This window comes from Lepus europaeus, chromosome 21, assembly GCF_033115175.1.
Source record: "Lepus europaeus isolate LE1 chromosome 21, mLepTim1.pri, whole genome shotgun sequence".
NCBI lineage: Eukaryota > Metazoa > Chordata > Mammalia > Lagomorpha > Leporidae > Lepus > Lepus europaeus.
Genome location: NC_084847.1, coordinates 56302092 through 56318740, shown reverse-complemented (window position 1 = coordinate 56318740; position 16649 = coordinate 56302092). Strand labels below are relative to the sequence as shown.

The 16649-nt window shown below is 56.8% G+C and overlaps 1 protein-coding gene across 8 annotated transcripts; it reads right to left on the bottom strand.

Annotated features, from left to right (window-relative positions):
* Nucleotides 1–115: 115 nt before the first annotated feature.
* On the bottom strand, nucleotides 116–15854 carry ZDHHC4 (zinc finger DHHC-type palmitoyltransferase 4). Of its 8 annotated transcripts, XM_062180271.1 has the most exons (8): nucleotides 15790–15844; nucleotides 15180–15365; nucleotides 14619–14745; nucleotides 13465–13538; nucleotides 11414–11592; nucleotides 8111–8236; nucleotides 5996–6240; nucleotides 1216–1673 (listed from the first exon to the last, which is right to left on the bottom strand). In XM_062180271.1, the coding sequence occupies exons 2-8, from the start codon at nucleotides 15338–15340 to the stop codon at nucleotides 1398–1400; spliced, it is 1188 nt and encodes a 395-aa protein (XP_062036255.1). In that variant the 5' UTR covers nucleotides 15341–15365; nucleotides 15790–15844; the 3' UTR covers nucleotides 1216–1397. The 8 variants fall into 8 exon arrangements, with proteins under 8 accessions (XP_062036261.1, XP_062036258.1, XP_062036256.1 ...); XM_062180274.1 differs by lacking the exon at nucleotides 15180–15365 and having other exon boundaries at nucleotides 118–1673; nucleotides 15790–15854; XM_062180272.1 differs by lacking the exon at nucleotides 15790–15844 and having other exon boundaries at nucleotides 118–1673; nucleotides 15153–15240.
* Between the last annotated feature and the right edge of the window lie 795 nt (nucleotides 15855–16649).

Genomic DNA, 16649 nt, shown 5'->3' with positions numbered 1-16649 from the left:
CGCAGCCCGCGGCCCGCACGCGCTCGCGGCAGGGCGCCCCCTGGCGGCGGGCCGGTGAGGGGCGCGCGGCCGGAGGCAGACCCCGCCTGGGCTCCGCTCTTCCCGCCCGCAGTCCCGCGGGTCCCCGGTCGCCACACCACGCCCCCCACACCGGTGAACGCCTTCTTCCTGTTGCACGGCGTTCAAGGCCTCCTGTTTCATTTCACCGTGCTTAGGGCCTTGGCTTGGGTGCCCTCCCGCCCACGCTGTCCATCCCAGACAGGGCATCCGTGAATTCACTGGCTGCCGCGACAGGCCAGAGCCTCCCTACCCCAGGCCCCAGCTTCCCTGTCCCCCACTCCTCTCCAGACGATGGCTCCTCCAGGGCTGGGGTTATTGTTCGTAGCTCCACACGTCCAGCCCACCTGCTTCCTGCTCCTGCAGACTCTCCCACCCTAACACCCCCAGCACTTAGGGGTGCATGTCGGGCCCCTCGGGACGCCCACAGCCCACACGGGCAAGCCTGGACTCCAGCTTCCTGCTAAGGCAAACCCTGGAAGGCAGGCGTGGTGGTTCCAGGACTTGGGTCCCTGCCACCCACGTGGGAGAGCCCTGGACCGAGTGCCCTGCTGTGGGCTCCTGGCTTTGGCTGTCACGTGAACCTCTCTCCCCTGACTGACAGGTGAGCTCTGGCGTTTCTAGACAGGACAGGAAAGACTTGAATGTGGCTGGCAGAGGCCAGTGGAGGGCGGGCAGGACAGTCCCCCGTTTCAGAGGCCTAACTGACCAGGAAGGGAGAGCGGGGCGAGGCTCTGGGATGGAGCTGAGGCCGAGGCCAGGGGCAGGTGATGGTAATCTCAGTATCACTTAGAACCTCAGAGAAGTCCTCTCTGGCTTCCCCTGACGCCAGGATTTCAGAGGAGCCGGATCCAACCGCGTAGCAAGGGAGATGTGCGCCCCAGCACCTGGCCACAGCTCAGTCAACACTAGCGTTCCCTTCATTATGCACTCACGGTCCACTTATAAACACACGACAGGGGCCAGCGCTGTGTAGTGGGTACCATCGCCTGCGACGGCCCCTCTGGGTGCCACTTCGTTTCCTGGCTGCCCCACTTCCCATCCAGTTCCCTGACAATGGCCTGGGAAAACAGCCCAAGTCCTTGGGCCCCTGCTACCCACGTGGCAGGCCTGGATGACGCTCCTGGCTTCAGCCTGGCCCAGCACTGGCCATTGTGGCCATCTGGGGAGTGAACCAGCGGGTGGAAGACCTCTCTCTTTCTTTCCCTTTCTGTAGCTCTGACTTTCAAATAAATAATCTTCAAAAAAATAAAACAGAAACCAAATGCTTAAAAAATTAGTATCCACATGTATAAATAAATGTACAATATATTTAAAAGGCAGCCATACTCTTCCCAGTCCTATTTCTTCTTTCCCTCACAGTCGGGGACAACCGGTAGAAATATCTCCCGGAGGTTGCTCCACAGCCCACGGCAGTGAATGTTCCGGTAGACTTGGGGCTGGGCCACAAGGGGGCAGTGCTGGCGCCGGGCCCAGTCCCGTCTGAACCACTCGAAGGTGGTCTGGTTGGTGACAGCCAGGTACAGAGCGAAGCACAGGTAGCCGCCCAGGAGGATGCTCAGCACGACGACAAAGCCCAGCAGCAGGACGATCTTCGGGAAGGCCAGGAACAGGTACTGGGGGCAAAGGAGAGGCAGCGCATCAGGCACCAGACTGCAGCATGCCACGGACCAGCCCTGGTCCTGCCCACGCACACGGGGCCAGCTCCTCAGCGGACCCCCTGGACGCAAATCACAACCAGAGTCAAGCCCCCGTGGGGCCAGGCTGCCGCCGGCAACCCCGGCATCCCGTACCAGAGCGCCAGGGCAAGTCCACTTCCAGTCTAGCTCCCTGCTAATGTACCTGGGTCCCTGCCACCCACGTGGGAGATCGAGATGGAACTCCAGACTCCTGGCTTGGGCCTGGACCAGCCCCAGCCATGTGAGCATTTGGGGAGCGAACCAGGGGATGGAAAATCAACCTCCTTCTCTCTCCCTTTTACCTTTCATATAAATAAATCTTAAAACAAACAAAAACCAGCTCTAGCGAGCAGCCTCGGAATAACCCTAGAGCTTGTACTTTGCACTGGAAGGAGAGGGAACGGTTACTCAGGGTGTGGCAGCTCTGAAAAGCAAACGTAGATCTTGTTCGCGTGTCAAAATAGAGTGTGTGTGGGGGGGCACTTAGCCTAGAGGCTAAGATGCTCCCTCAGTGTTCCCAAGTCAGTCCTGGCTCCGGCTCCTGCCACTGCTGACCCTGGGAGGGGGTGATGTTTTGCTCCCCATGTGGGAGACCTGGATTGAGTTCCAGGCTGTTGGCTCTGGCCTGAACACAGCCAGCTACTGCAGGCATTTGGAGAATGAGCCAGTGCATGGGAGCGCGCGCTCTCTCTCTCATTAATGCCTTTGTTTTAAAAAAGACAATAAGACAATCCACAGAACAAAAGAAACTATTTAAAAATTGTATAGCTGATAAGGGTCTAGTGTCCAGAATATATTTAAAGACTCTTAGAACAATAACAGTCAAATAGCCCAATCTGTAAAATGGGCAAAGATTCCTTATATGAAAGGCAGAATGACAGAAGGAGAGAGGGAGGGAGAGAGAGAGAGAGAGAGAGAGATCTTCAATCCACTAGTGCTCACTTCCCAAGTGGCCACAACAGCTGGGGCTTTGAGAGGCTGAAGCCAAGAGCTCCATCTGGGTTTCCCACATGGGTGGCGGGAACCCAAGCCCTGGGCCATCCTCCACTGCCTCCCGAGTGCAGTAACAGGAAGCTGGATTAGAAGCATGGAACAGCCAGGACTTGAACCTGGCCCTCCAGCAAGGGACGTGGGCTTCTAAGTGGCAGCGTAACCGGCTGTGTCACAATGCCTGCCTCTGGGCAATGGTTTTTGTTTGTTTAAGATTTTATTTATTTGAAAGACAGTTACAGAGAGAGAGAGAGAGCGAGAGAGAGCCAGAGAGCTCCAGTCCTCCATCTGCTGGTTCACTCCCCAAACAGCCACAATGGCTGGAGCTGTGCCGATCTGAAGCCAGGAGCCAGGAGCTTCTTCCGGGTCTCCCACGTGGGTGCAGAGGCCCAAGGACTTGGCCATGATGCACTGCTTTCCCAGGCCACAGCGGAGAGCTGGATCGGAAGCGGAGCAGCCGGGATGCCGGCGCTGCAGGCGGCAGCTTTTATCCAGCTTTACACCACAAAGGCAGCCCCTGGGCAAAGCTTTTGAAAAATTTCTCCAAAGAGACACAATGGCCAATAAGCACGTGAAAACACATTCCACAGCACACTGTAGCTGAGATTCACACCACAAAACACCGCTTCACATGCCCTCAGAGTGACTGTAACGAACAACCGAGGTGAGGGAAGTCTGGCCCGGGAGGTGAGGAAACGGGAGGGCTCGTTCCCGGCTGGCGCAGACGCTCAGGAAACAGCCCAGCAGTCCCTCTGGCTGTGCGGAGTTACCGGGACACACCAGTTCCACTCCCCCGTGCTCGCTTAAAAATGCAAACGTGTACGTGAAGGTTCGCAGCATTATGCGAAGACAGCCGGAGAGAGGAAACACCCACATGTTCATCAACCGCTGAAAACACGGGGAATCCACACAGGACGCCCTCAGCCACAGAAACAGAGGCTGGTGTTGGGAGGCCATGTGTGACGCGGCCGGCGGCCCCTACAGACCGCTGGTCTACATCCGGCCTGCTCTGCCTCTGACCCAGCTGGCTGCTGACCTGCCCGGGAAGGTAACAGACGACGGCTCACGTGCTCGGGGCCCCGCCATGCCATGCAGCTGGGAGGGAGTTCCCGGCTCCTGGCCTCGGCCTGCACCACCTCGGGCTGGGTGGCCATTTGGGGAGAACCAGAGCATGGAAGACCTCTCTCCCTCCCTGTCACTCTTTCAAGTAAATAAACCTTTTTTTTAAAAGTTCATGAAAATTTTGATTTAAAGAGAAGCTTATTTTTTTAGTAAATGAACTTCTAGCACTGTAATACAACAGTTTAAGCAGCCATCTGCAACACCAGCGTCCCATACGGGGGTGGCCAGTTCTAATACTGACTGCTCTACTTCTGACCCAGCCCCCCGCTAGTATGCCTGGGAAAGAGGTGATAGATGGTCTGGGCGCCTGGGGCCCTGCCACCCACGTGGGAGACCCAGGTGAAGATCCAGGCTTCTGGTTTGGCTTGGCCCAGCTCCGGCCACTGTGGCCATTTGGGGAATGAACCAGCTGGAAGATATCTCCTTCTCTTTCTCTCTTTACTGCCTTTTAAATAAGTAAATACATCTTTAGAAAACAATGAAGTTCTGGGGCGAGCATTGTGGCGTAGTGGGCTAAGTCACACCTGTGACGTTGGCATCCCACATGGATGCGGGTTCGAGTCCCGGATGCTCCACCTCTGATCCGGCTCCCTGCTAATGCCCTGGGAAAGCAGTGGAAGATGGCCCAAGTGCTTGGACCCCTGCACCCGTGTGGGAGACCCAGAAGAAGTTCCTGGCTCCTGGCTTCAGCCTGGCCCAGCCCCAGTTGTTGTGACTATCTGGGAGTGAACCAGCGGATGGAGGATCCCACCCCCTCGACTTTCAAATAAATAAATAAATAATGAACAAACAAACAAGACTTCTTTTAAAAGAAAAGTAGTTCTGGCCAGCATTGTGGCTCACTAGGCTAATCCTCCGCCTGTGGCGCCGGTACCCTGGGTTCTAGACCTAGCTGGGGTGCCAGATTCTGTCTCGGTTGCCCCTCTTCCAGTCCAGCTCTGTGCTGTGGCCTGGGAAGGCAGTGGAGGATGGCCCAAGTGCTTGGGCCCTGCACCCCATGGGAGACCAGGAGGAAGCACCTGGCTCCTGGCTTCGGATCGGTGCAGCACGCCGGCCGCAGTGGCCATTTTGGGGGTGAACCAATGGAAGGAAGACCTTTCTCTCTGTGTCTCTGTCTAGCTCTGCCTGTCAAAAAAAAAAAAAATCCTCTACACCCCCCCCCCCAAAAAAAAAGAAAGAACAGAAAAGTAGTTCTGACACACGGGGTCACAGGAGCCAGTGCGCAGGGCCACGCAGCGTTGTCACTGCACTGAGAAATGTCCCGGAAAGGGACACAGTCAGGAAGCAGGCAGGCGTGGGGCGTCTGGGATGCCAGCGTCCCATGTCAGTCCCTGGGCGTGGGACCCGGCTCCACTTCCAATCCGTCAGGGAACAGGTGACGGCTCAGGCACGAAGTCCCTGCCACCCACGTGGGTGACCCGGAATGAGCTCCAGGCTCCTGGTTTCAGCCTGATCCAGCCGGGGCTATTGCAGGCATTTGAGGGAATCAGTGGGTGGAAGGTCTCTATCCCCTCTCTCCTTTCCCTCTGGTTTTGTGTGTGTGTCTGCCTTTCAAAACATAAAACATTGTTTAAACATTTATGTATTTATTTATTTGAAAAATAGAGTTACAGAGAGGCAGAGGCACAGAGAGAAAAAGTCTTCCATCCGCTGGTTCACTCCCCAACTGGCCACAATAGCTGGAGCTGGGCTGATCCAAAGCCAGGAACCAGGAGCTTTCTAGGGGTCTCCCACGTGGGTGCAGGTGCCCAAGCACTTGGGCCATCTTCTACTGCTTTCCCAGGCCACAGCAGAGAGCTGGATTGGAAGTACAGCCACCAGGACTCAAATCAGCGCCCATATGAGATGCTGGCACTGCAGATGGTGGCTTTACTGGCTATGCCGCAGCGCCGGCCCCAAAATATTTTTTGAAAGAAAAGAGAAATGGTTGCCAGATCTGGGGGAAGAGGGAATGGAGAGTGTTTCTTCATGGAGCAATGAAACGTCCTGGGTGATAGCAACAGAGCCCTGTGAATACGCTAAGCCCCCTGATGGTGACTCGTACAACGTGATGGTAGTCAGTTTCTAAAGAGGAACAGCTGAGAAAATAAACCTCCTTCTCCATCTCTGGAAGCTGCCAGCAGGAGCGACACCCACAGAACAGTTACCTGAGCCAGAAAGAACACGCCCACGGCCTGCAGGTGTCCATGGTCGTCCACGTACGTCTCCTGCTGCAGGTCCGACAGTGCCACCAAGTGGACCAGGAACATGGTGCTCACGGCGGCCACAGAGGCCGCGGAGGCCACCAGCGTCGCGAGGTAGATGAGGAAGTACCTGGCGTTCCAGGCCCCGATGCAATTGTTCACCCACACACAATGGTGGTCAAAGCGGTGCACACAGCAGTCACACACCCCTGCACAGAACGAGGGCAGCACATGCCGCGTCGGTCCTTGGCCGGGGACCCTGACACGGGGCGGCCGCGAGCCACAGGGGCACGGAAGGGCGTCTCTGTGGACAGACTGGCGGTTTACAGGGCGTTTCTGGCAGCTCAGGGGAGCCAAGCCCAAGTGCACTCACTCTCCTCTGACGTGGCCCCACCGCTGCTGCTCACTTCAAAGTCAGGGGTCAGTACGGGTGAACACGGGGGTCGGGGAGGAAAAGGACTCATAGCACTCCCTGAGCTCGGGGGGACCTGGGAGAATGCGCTAGCACAGCCTGGGGACAGGGGTGCACCTGCCCTGCCACTGCACTCTAACCAGGGGTCAGGCTTTTCCAGTCATAGTTAGTGCTGCAACCAAGATCGCTAGACGTGCAATGGCAAAGACCTCGTATGAAACAGGGCACAGACACTGCCTCACCACTGGTCTAGGTATTTCAGGTACGTGGTGCTAATTAAAATAAGCAATTAAAATTCCTCCTCTGGGGGCTGCAGTTGTAACGCAGAGGGTTAAGCCACCGCGTGGGACGCCCGCATCCCCTAATGGAATGTTGGTTCCAGTCCTGGCTGGAAAGTCACTGGAAGGCAGCAGACGATGGCTCCAGTACTGGTGTCCCTGCCACGCACGTGGGAGATCAAGATGAAGTTCCAGGCTCCTGGCTTTCCACTGGCCCAGCCGTGACTATTGTGGCTATTTGAGGAGTGAACCAGCAGACACGATATCTTTCTCTCTCTCTCCACACTGTCTTTCAAATATAAAATAAATAATTAAAAAAAATTCACCAAGTGTTTCTTTCCACTCGGGTAACGTGGCTCCTAGGACATCACACCGTGGCTCACGCTGCACTTCTGTCAGAAGCGCTGGTGCAGACCCCTGGGCGCTGCTCTGCACACTGGGCTTTTCTGGGACTGAGCTCTGCAAACAGCGTCCTGCGGGGACAGCCGCTGTGCGTGACCACGCCCTGCCACAGGCCAAACAGGAGCGCTTTTTTTTCTTTTTTTAAAGATTTATTTATTTTAGGGGCCGGCGCTGTGGTTTACTGGGCTAAGTGTCTGCCTGCGGTGCTGGTATCCCATACGGATGCCGGTTCGAGTCCCGGCTGCTCTAGCACCGCATGGAAGACCAGGAAGAAGCTCCTGGATCCTGGCTTCGTATTTGGTCCAGCTCTGGCTGTTAACACCATTTGGAGAGTGAACCAGTAGATAGACAACCTCTCTCTCTCTCTCTGCCTCTGCCTCTCTGTAACTCTGCCTTTCCAATAAATAAATTTAAAAACTTTTAAGAAAGAGATTTAATTTATTTGAAAGGAAAATTACAGAGAAAGAGGGGAGGGAGAGAGAGAGACAGGGAGGGAGATAGACAGGGAGAGACAGGGAACCAACCATCAGTTGCTTCATACCACAAAAGCCAGGGCTGGGCCAGGCCAAAACCAGGAGCTTCATCCGGGTCTCCCACGTGGGTACAGAGGTCCAAGCACTCAGGCCATCTTCTGCTACTTTCCCAGGCACTTTAGGAGGGAGCTGGATTGAAGTAGAGCAGCCGGGACCCAAAATGGCACCCACATGGGATGCCGGCACCACAAGCAACAGTTTAACCTACTGCGCCACAGCACTGGCCCCCAAAGAGCTCTTACATCCAGGGCTGAGGGTCGTCCACGTCACAAGAATGGTAAGGCCTTACCTCCAGTTATCAAAATAAATAAATAAATAAAAACAGCCCCTGGCTTCCAGCCAGAAGTGACCAGCCCACATCTTGTGCTCTTCGATTCACAGAGCCTCCCCTGACAGACCAGGCCGCCGCGTACAGCGGGGAGGGTGCGGCTGGAGGCACGGGCCCCGCACTCACGGCAGTGCTTGGATCGAGCCGGCTTCCTCAGGTCACAAGTAGCGCACCTCGCGTTCTTGGGGAACATCACGTCATCAAATTCGTACACCTGCAGCAGTGCCGACTCATTCCCTCTCGTTACGGTGCCTGGAGAAAAAGGACAGGCGTCGGCCGCAAGGGTAGGGAGACTAGATGTCCACCCAGCGGGACCGCTGCCCTGGCTGCCACACTGCGTTTTCACAGGGGCTCTGAGACGGACTCCCAGACCCAACCCGCCCATCCGGCGTCCAGAGACGGACTCACAGACCCAACCCGCCCATCCAGCGCCCAGAGACGGACTCACAGACCCAACCCGCCCATCCGGCGCCCAGAGACGGACTCACAGACCCAACCCGCCCATCCAGCGCCCAGAGACGGACTCCCAGACCCAACCCGCCCATCCGGCGCCCAGACACGGACTCCCAGACCCAACCCGCCCATCCGGCACCCAGAGACGGACTCAGAACCAACCCGCCCATCCGGCGCCCAGAGACGGACTCACAGACCCAACCCGCCCATCCGGCACCCAGAGACGGACTCAGAACAAACCCGCCCATCCAGCGCCCAGAGACGGACCCCCAGACCCAACCCGCCCATCCAGCGCCCAGAGACGGACTCACAGACCCAACCCGCCCATCCGGCGCCCAGAGACGGACTCACAGACCCAACCCGCCCATCCAGCGCCCAGAGACGGACTCCCAGACCCAACCCGCCCATCCGGCGCCCAGAGACGGACTCACAGACCCAACCCGCCCATCCGGCACCCAGAGACGGACTCAGAACAAACCCGCCCATCCAGCGCCCAGAGACGGACCCCCAGACCCAACCCGCCCATCCGGCGCCCAGAGACGGACTCAGACCCCACCCGCCCATCCAGCGCCCAGAGACGGACTCACAGACCCAACCCGCCCATCCGGCGCCCAGAGATGGACTCAGAACCAACCCGCCCATCCGGCGCCCAGAGACGGACACAGACCCAACCCGCCCATCCGGCGCCCAGAGACGGACACAGAACCAACCCGCCCATCTGGCGCCCAGAGACGGACTCACAGACCCAACCCGCCCATCCGGCGCCCAGAGACGGACTCACAGACCCAACCCGCCCATCTGGCGCCCAGAGTCAGACTCAGAACCCACCCGCCCATCCAGCGCCCAGAGACAGACACAGACCCAACCTGCCCATCCAGCGCCCAGAGACGGACTCAGAACCAACCCGCCCATCCAGCGTCCAGAGACGGACTCACAGACCCAACCCGCCCATCCGGCGCCCAGAGACGGACTCCCAGACCCAACCCGCCCATCCGGCGCCCAGACACGGACTCAGAACCAACCCGCTCACCCAGCGCCCAGTTCAGCGGCTGGGGCTCACGCGTCACCCTCGGGAGAAAGCCGGCAGCAGCAGGCTGCTTTTCCGCAGATGCTCCCAGGCCCTGGAGACCACCCATCTCCTCTGTGTCTCCACTACATCTGCCTGTTCCTGAACCACGTGGCGCGTGGCTTCTTCCATCCGTGACAGAATGAATCAGAATATTCTCTACTGTAACATTCTGCTACCTGGATAATCCACAGTTCGTTTCATCTACCAGTTGATGGGCACTGGGTACTTCAAGGGCATGAAGGGTTAAAAGTAAAAGGATGGAAAAAAAAAATACCAAACACACACCAGTTAAAACAAGAGAGGGGATCAAGTGCTTCCCTGGATTTTAGCTTCCTACTAGGGGGCAGCAGGTGGATCACTGACCCCTCGACTGGACCGTGTGCCAGCTAGGACCACAGCCTAGCCCTAGCTGCCACAGGCGTTCCAGGGGTGAACCAGGAGAGGAGAGCTCTGGATGCCTGTCTCTGTAACTCTCAAAAAGAAAAAAGAAGGAAAGGACACAAAGATAGCACAACAATATTAATAACCAACAAGACACTTGAGAGCAAACAGCATTAGTGGTGACAAGGAGATTATGTTATGGAAAAAGATTCAATTCACTGGCAAGAGACGATGCTAATTCTAAACTTTGAATGCATTTCTTTTTTTTTTTTTTAAGATTTATTTATTTAGTTGAGAGTCAGAGTTACACACAGAGAGACGGAGAGGCAGAGACAAAGAGGGAGGTCTTCCATCCGCTGTTTCACCCCCCAGATGGCCACCATGGCTGGAGCTGAGAAGATCCAAAGCCAGGAGCCAGGAGCTTCTTCTGGGTCTCCCACGCAGGTGGAGGGGCCCAAGGACTTGGGCTATCTTCCACTGCTTTCCCAGGCCATAGCAGAGAGCTAGATCGGAAGTGGAGCAACCGGGACTCGAACTGGTGCCCATATGAGGTAAAGCCGGCACTGCAGGTAGCGGCTTTACCTGCTACACCACAGCGCCAGCCCTTGAACGCATTTCATAAGAAGGAATATATACATAACAGTTTCAAAATACATGAAGCAAAAACAGCAGTAACTGCAAGGAGAAATCTGTGACATCAGCTCTCAGAATGAGGTCACACACTGCTCAGTTATTGACTTGATAAAACAAGCGTGGCTTTAAAAGGCGTGAACATAATTAACCAAACTGATGTAATGGACTTTGTTTCTCTGTACCCAAGAATGAGAAAAACACATGCCCTTCAAGCACACACAGATCACTTACACAAACTGACAACATGCATGGGCACAATGCAAACAGCAGTAAAATCTTAAAAAGAAACAGTATTGTATAGGCCACAAGCTCCACACAGTCACACAATTACATCAAAATGGCAAAAAAGTAAACTAAGGGAAAAAAGTATATGGGAAAGCTTTAAACCATCCTAAATAACCCACAGGTCAAAGAAGAACAAAGGGCCAGCACTGTGGCATAGCTGGTAAAGCCACTGCCTGCAGCACCGGCATCCCATACGGGCACTGGTTTGAGTCTCGGCTGTTCCACTTCTGATCCAGCTCCCCGCTAAAGGCCTGGAAAAGCAGCAGAGAACGGCCCAAATGCGTGGGCCCCTGCCACCCACGTGGGAGACCCAAAAGCTCCTGGCTCCTGGCTTTGGTGTGGCCCAAACTCTGGCCATTGCAGCCATTTGGGGGATGAACCAGCGGATGGAAGACCTCTCTCCCTGTAACTCTGCCCTTCAAATAAATACATCTTAAAGAAGAAGAAGAAGAAAAATAAAATTAGGAAACATCCTGAAGTGAAAGATAATGGAAACACCCCACATCAAATGCCCTGCGAAGTCCCTGGGAGGGCCAGAGCCGGCATGCTGCATGGTCAGTGAGACAGCTGAGCCGTCACCAGTCCGTGTGACAGGAACCTCAACTTACCAGGATTGGTTACGCAGGTTAGGGTGAAGAAAACCAGGTTCACAGCCAGCAACAGGTACGGCTGCAGAAGGTAATACAGGGGGAACTCCAGCTCTTGACAGTAGCCAAAGATTTCCGAGGTATACTCAGTATAGACCATCGCTTGCACGGCCAGGTGTACGACAAGGAAGCTGTAGTTTCTGAAAGGAGACAGGCACATGGCTCGCTCACAAGAGCTGCTCCAGGCAGAAATCGGACAATGCCAGCGAAGCAGCCAAGGGCCAACCGCTTCCTTCGGGCTTGAGAAGACAGTAAAACTGCGCACGACAAGACATTCCCATGTATTTTATAGAAGTGCATGTCATTATTTTCCCAGTCATTAAGTCAGTCCATGTTACAGAAGACACCCAAACCCAGAGACAAGGCGCTGGTTGGGGTCCCTGCATCCCTCACCAGTGCCTGAGTTCAAGTCCTGCCTCTGCCTCCGATTCCCGCTGCCCGCTAGGGTGCACCCTGGAAGGCAAGCATGGGGCCCTGCCACCCACAGGGAGATGAGATGGAGCTCCTGGCTCCCAGCGTCAGCCTGGCCCGGTCCCAGCTGTTATGGGCGTTCGGGGAGTGAACTGGCAGATGACAGCTCTGTATGTATGTGCATGTTTCTGCCTCTCAAATAAACAAATAATGTTTAAAAATACACAGGTGAACGCTTTGTCCTAGACAATCATAATCTGCATTAAAAAAACATACAAGAGCCAGCACTGTGGCCTAGCAGGGTAAGCCACTAGCTGTGGAGCTAGCATCCCACAGGGGCGCCGGTTCAAAGCCTGGCTGTTCCACTTCGGATGCAGCTCCTTCCTAAAGTGCCTGGGAAGGCAGCGGAAGATGGTCCAAGTGCTGGGGCCCTGCCACCCACAGGGAAGACCCAGATGAAGCTACAGGCTCCTGGTTTTGGTCTTGTCCACCCTGGCTATTGTGGCCATCTGGGGAGTGAACTAGTGTTTGGAAGAGTTCTCTCTCTCTCTCTCTCTGCCTCTGCCTCTCCCTGTCTGTAACTCTACCTTTCAAATAAATAAATAAAATCTCCAGGGGCCGGCGCTGTGGCGTAGTAGGTTAATCTTCCACCTGCAGCTCGGCATCCCATATGGGCGCAGGTTCTAATCTTGGCTGCTCCTTTTCCCATCCAGCTCTCTGCTATCGCCTGGGAAAGCAGTAGAGGATGGCCCAGGCCCTTGGGCCCCTGCACCCATGTGGGAGACCCAGAAGAAGCTCCTGGCTCCTGGCTTCAGATCAGCGCAGCTCCGGCTGTTGCAGCCATTTGGGGAGTGAACCAGTGGACAGAAGACCTTTCTCTCTGTCTCTCCCTCTCACTATCTATAACTCTACCTCTCAAATAAATAAATAATCTTTTTTAAAAATCTCCAAAAAGAAAAAAAAAAAAAAACAATCAAACAAAAACTCCCCAAGATGACCAGAAGTTATTGTTAGCAGAGGTCTGGAACCCAAGACTCATGATCTGTTCTGGAACCCTTGCTCTTACCACACTGGAAATCATAAAAAGTTTCCTGAATGAGCTATCACCATGGCACAGAGGGTTAAACTACCACCTGCAACACCAGCATCCTATATGGGCACCGGTTTGAGTCCCGGCTGCTCCACGCCCAATCCAGCTCCCTGCTACTGCACCTGGGAAAGCAGCAGAAGATGGCCTAAGTGCTTGGGCCCCTGTAGCCAGGTGGGAGACCCGGATGGAGTCCCTGGCTCCTGGCTTTGGTCTGGCCCAGTCCCGGCCATTGCAGCCATTTGGGGAGTGAACCTGCAGATGGAAGATTTCTTTCCATGTTTCTTTCCCTCTCTCTCTCTGCCTTTCAAATAAATACAAATAAATCTCTAAAAATAAATAAATAAAACTTCCTGAAGCTGGAGGGTGGAAACAATTATCAACAAGACACCCACCCAGTGGTAACCCCACCCCCGGGTCCCTCACAACACGTGCAATTAATAAAAAATGCCATCAGTTCCTCAGAATAAAAAAAAAAAAAAAAAAGATGACATGTAACATGTGCAATAGATACCGCGTACGGAAGAGGTAACGAAGGAGTCGCTGCACGGCTCTCTGGAGGCGTTCTGGGATCACACAGGAGAACACCTGCGGCAGAGGCAAGAGACAGGCGACAGGATCACCTTCCTCTCACACCACACGACGCGCGAGACAGGCTCAGCTTCCTCTCGCGCCACACCACGCGCCGCTGCTGGTTACCACAGCTGTAGGCTCTGCTTCCACGCCTGGGCAGGGGGGTGACTTAAGGAGGGATACACAGGAGGGGGCTTCCTTCCACCGCCTTCTTGTGATGCCGACCCCTCCATGTCTCCCTTGACCCCCGGACGAGGCGCCCGACTGCTCCATGTCTCTCCTGACCCCTGGACGAGGCGCCCGACTGCTCCATGTCTCTCCTGACCCCCGGACGAGGCGCCCGACTGCTCCATGTCTCTCCTGACCCCTGGACGAGGCGCCCGACTGCTCCATGTCTCCCTTGACCCCGGGACGAGGCATCCGATTGCTCCATGTCTCTCCTGACCCCCGGACGAGGCGCCCGACTGCTCCATGTCTCCCTTGACCCCGGGACGAGGCATCCGATTGCTCCATGTCTCTCCTGACCCCTGGACGAGGCGCCCGACTGCTCCATGTCTCCCTTGACCCCTGGACAAGGGGCCCGACTGCTCCATATCTCTGTTGACCCCCGGACAAGGCACCTACCAGGATCTCAGGGGAGCGAAGGTGAGCACAGGGGGTGCTGATGTGAGGGCCGCACCTTTCCCTGCCCTGAGTTCAGTCCTGGTTCCAAGTCTACCACCAGACCATGGCGCATCGGCCCAGATCCCTCCCAGGCCAACCTCCTCCTGTGCACTGCTCGTGCCCATTGTGCTCGCTGTCATCCCTGAAGGGAGGTGGGCAGTTCGGTGCTCACACAGCACCTCTGGGTGGACACCACTCACATCCATGCCCGGTTACAGGCGTCAAATCCACGGCACAGGAGCCAACCTGAAGGGTGCTCTCTGTGCTCAAAGGAGCATCTCAAGTCTACGGCTGGCAATAACAAAAGCAGAGACAGACTCTGCAATATGCTACCAAGGGCCAGCAATGAAATTAGACGGTGGCTCTTTTTCTGGCCTGTGGGGAGACCGGTGAGTACCAAAACTTCCCCGGGCACGGGGGGACCGCAGTTACCTGTGCTCCTCTTCTGCCCAGGCCTTGCAGGCGGGGAGTTTTCGAACAGACACAGAGCAGGACAACGCTGGTCAGCACCACAGCCAGGTAGAACAGGAAGAGAACCAGGAACTCCATCCTGGGGGGGCTACAGAGGAACACACAGTGACTGCCCGCCTCCATCCTGCGGCAGGCATTCTCAGCTATCAACTCCCCAAACAGCCTGAACCGGGCTCCAAGCACGCACCACGGAGCCCTGCTGCCATTCCTGCAAGATCAGGGTTGGGATTCTAGCACCGCGCCCTGTCTGCCTCTGGGGGGCTCGCCCTGCCTGCAGGTCCCCACGGGAAGTGAGGAAGGAAACATGATTGGCCTTCGACCCCTGCAGCCCCAAATCCTCCTTTTTATCTCCTTGAATGTTCACACAGGTACTGAGACAGGACGTCATGCAGGAGAATCTGCTGACGATGCCAGGGGACCCGCACCCGGGATGGGGGCCCTGCGTCCTATGACGTCATCAGGCTGGCCCGGGGTGAAGACGCTGGAAACGGTTACTTTGGGCCCTCGCAGGAAGCTATTCACCGCACGAGAAGACAATCGGAAACTGCAGCCTGACGAGGTGACTCAGGGTCCCTCCCTCGGCTGGGTGATTTCCGGCCAGCACGGTGAAGTGGGACGGCAGCTCCTCTTGGACAGCGGCGTGCGCCTGGCACAGCAGGTGGCACCCAGGCGGCTGCAGACATGGTTCGCCCAGGAGGGTGGAGCTGTCTGCAGGACAACACATCGGTCCTGGGCTCACATGAGGAGCCACAGTAGGCGTCGGTGGGGGAGGACTTGGGAGCGGGGGCTGGCTGGGTTGTACGACTCTGGGAGAGGAATAAGCCGGGAGGTAGCACGGAGTCACCCACGCAGGGGACTACACGGGCGGCCCCCTACCCCGGAGGCTACACTATCCAAGGCCCCCGTAGTGGCAGGGGACGGGTCCGCCGCAGGCAGTGAGAGGACACCCGAGGCCAGAGCCCATGCGGGGCTGTAGGGGTCAGCAGGCTCGCAGGGGACACAGAGGGCGCCGGGCCTCCATGGCGGGGCGGAGGCAGGACTGTGGCCCCACACGAGAGGGAGGGCCAGGGTAGGGAGCAGACAGCCCTGGGCCAGTCACGCCGGCACACAGCCCCCGCGGAGGCGCCCTTACCGCCAGCTGGGCCCAGCGACCGCCCCGCCGCCCGCGGAGCCGGCGGCTCCCCGACTTCCGGCGGCCCCGTGACGTCAGCGCGGCGCCGCGGCGAGGGCGACTTCCGGCGGAAGTGCTTAACGGCCACGGCGGGGTTCCGAGCGGGTGGGCCTTGCATTGTGAGTCCGGAGCTGCCCGCGGAGGGACCTGCAGGCCGTGGTCGGGTGTGCCCGCTGGGCAGTCGGGTTTTAGGGCACTGCTGCCCGGAGACCGTCCTGAGTCTCGCTTGGGGAGAGGAAAGCGGGCCGAGCCTCCCTGCGGCCTGGGCGCCCCGGGCGGGTCAGGGGGTCAGGGCGTCAGGGCCAGGTCCGGGGCAGGCGCCCTTCGGGGGCTCGTGAACTGTTCTTGGTGGTGGGCAGGCCGCGTTCAGCCCCGCACGCTGCTGGGGTCCGTGCGAACTGGCCCAGCGTCTTCCGCCGCAGAAACAGATTAGAAAGGCACGGAGTGAGTCCGTGTCCCTGCACCTGCTGGCTCTCGTCCCGCTCGGCGTCCTCCTCCTGGGGACACGGAGCTGTGAGCCTTGAGGATTAAAGGGAAAGCTGTGTGATGACCGGCGGACGCGGGGTGTACAGGGCGCCGGGAAGACCCCTGTGGGCTGTGTCTTCGCTCTGAACGCCTCTGCACCTGCTGAGAGCGGGCCTATTTTGGATGCCTCTGAAAACCTGAGCCAGGCCTGTCCTTACGTCGAGGGGAAACGTGTGATCTCCACACACTAGCTTCCTGATTTCTTTTCATTAAAAAAAAAAAAAAAAAATTCCTAACCTAGCCGGACACACTCTCTTGTATACGTTGTATCCAAGTGCTTCTTGCACCTGCGGCTA

Bases quoted from the DNA above. Each gene is read 5' to 3' on its own strand.
- ZDHHC4 (XM_062180271.1), bottom strand. From the start codon at position 15,340: ATGTCTGCAGCCGCCTGGGTGCCACCTGCTGTGCCAGGCGCACGCCGC. The intron at 11,593-13,464 runs GTATCTATTGCA...GTCTCCTTTCAG, and splicing joins CGTTACCTCTTCCGTACGCG to AAACTACAGCTTCCTTGTCG. The intron at 8,237-11,413 runs GTAAGTTGAGGT...CTTTTTCTCCAG, and splicing joins AACCTGCGTAACCAATCCTG to GCACCGTAACGAGAGGGAAT.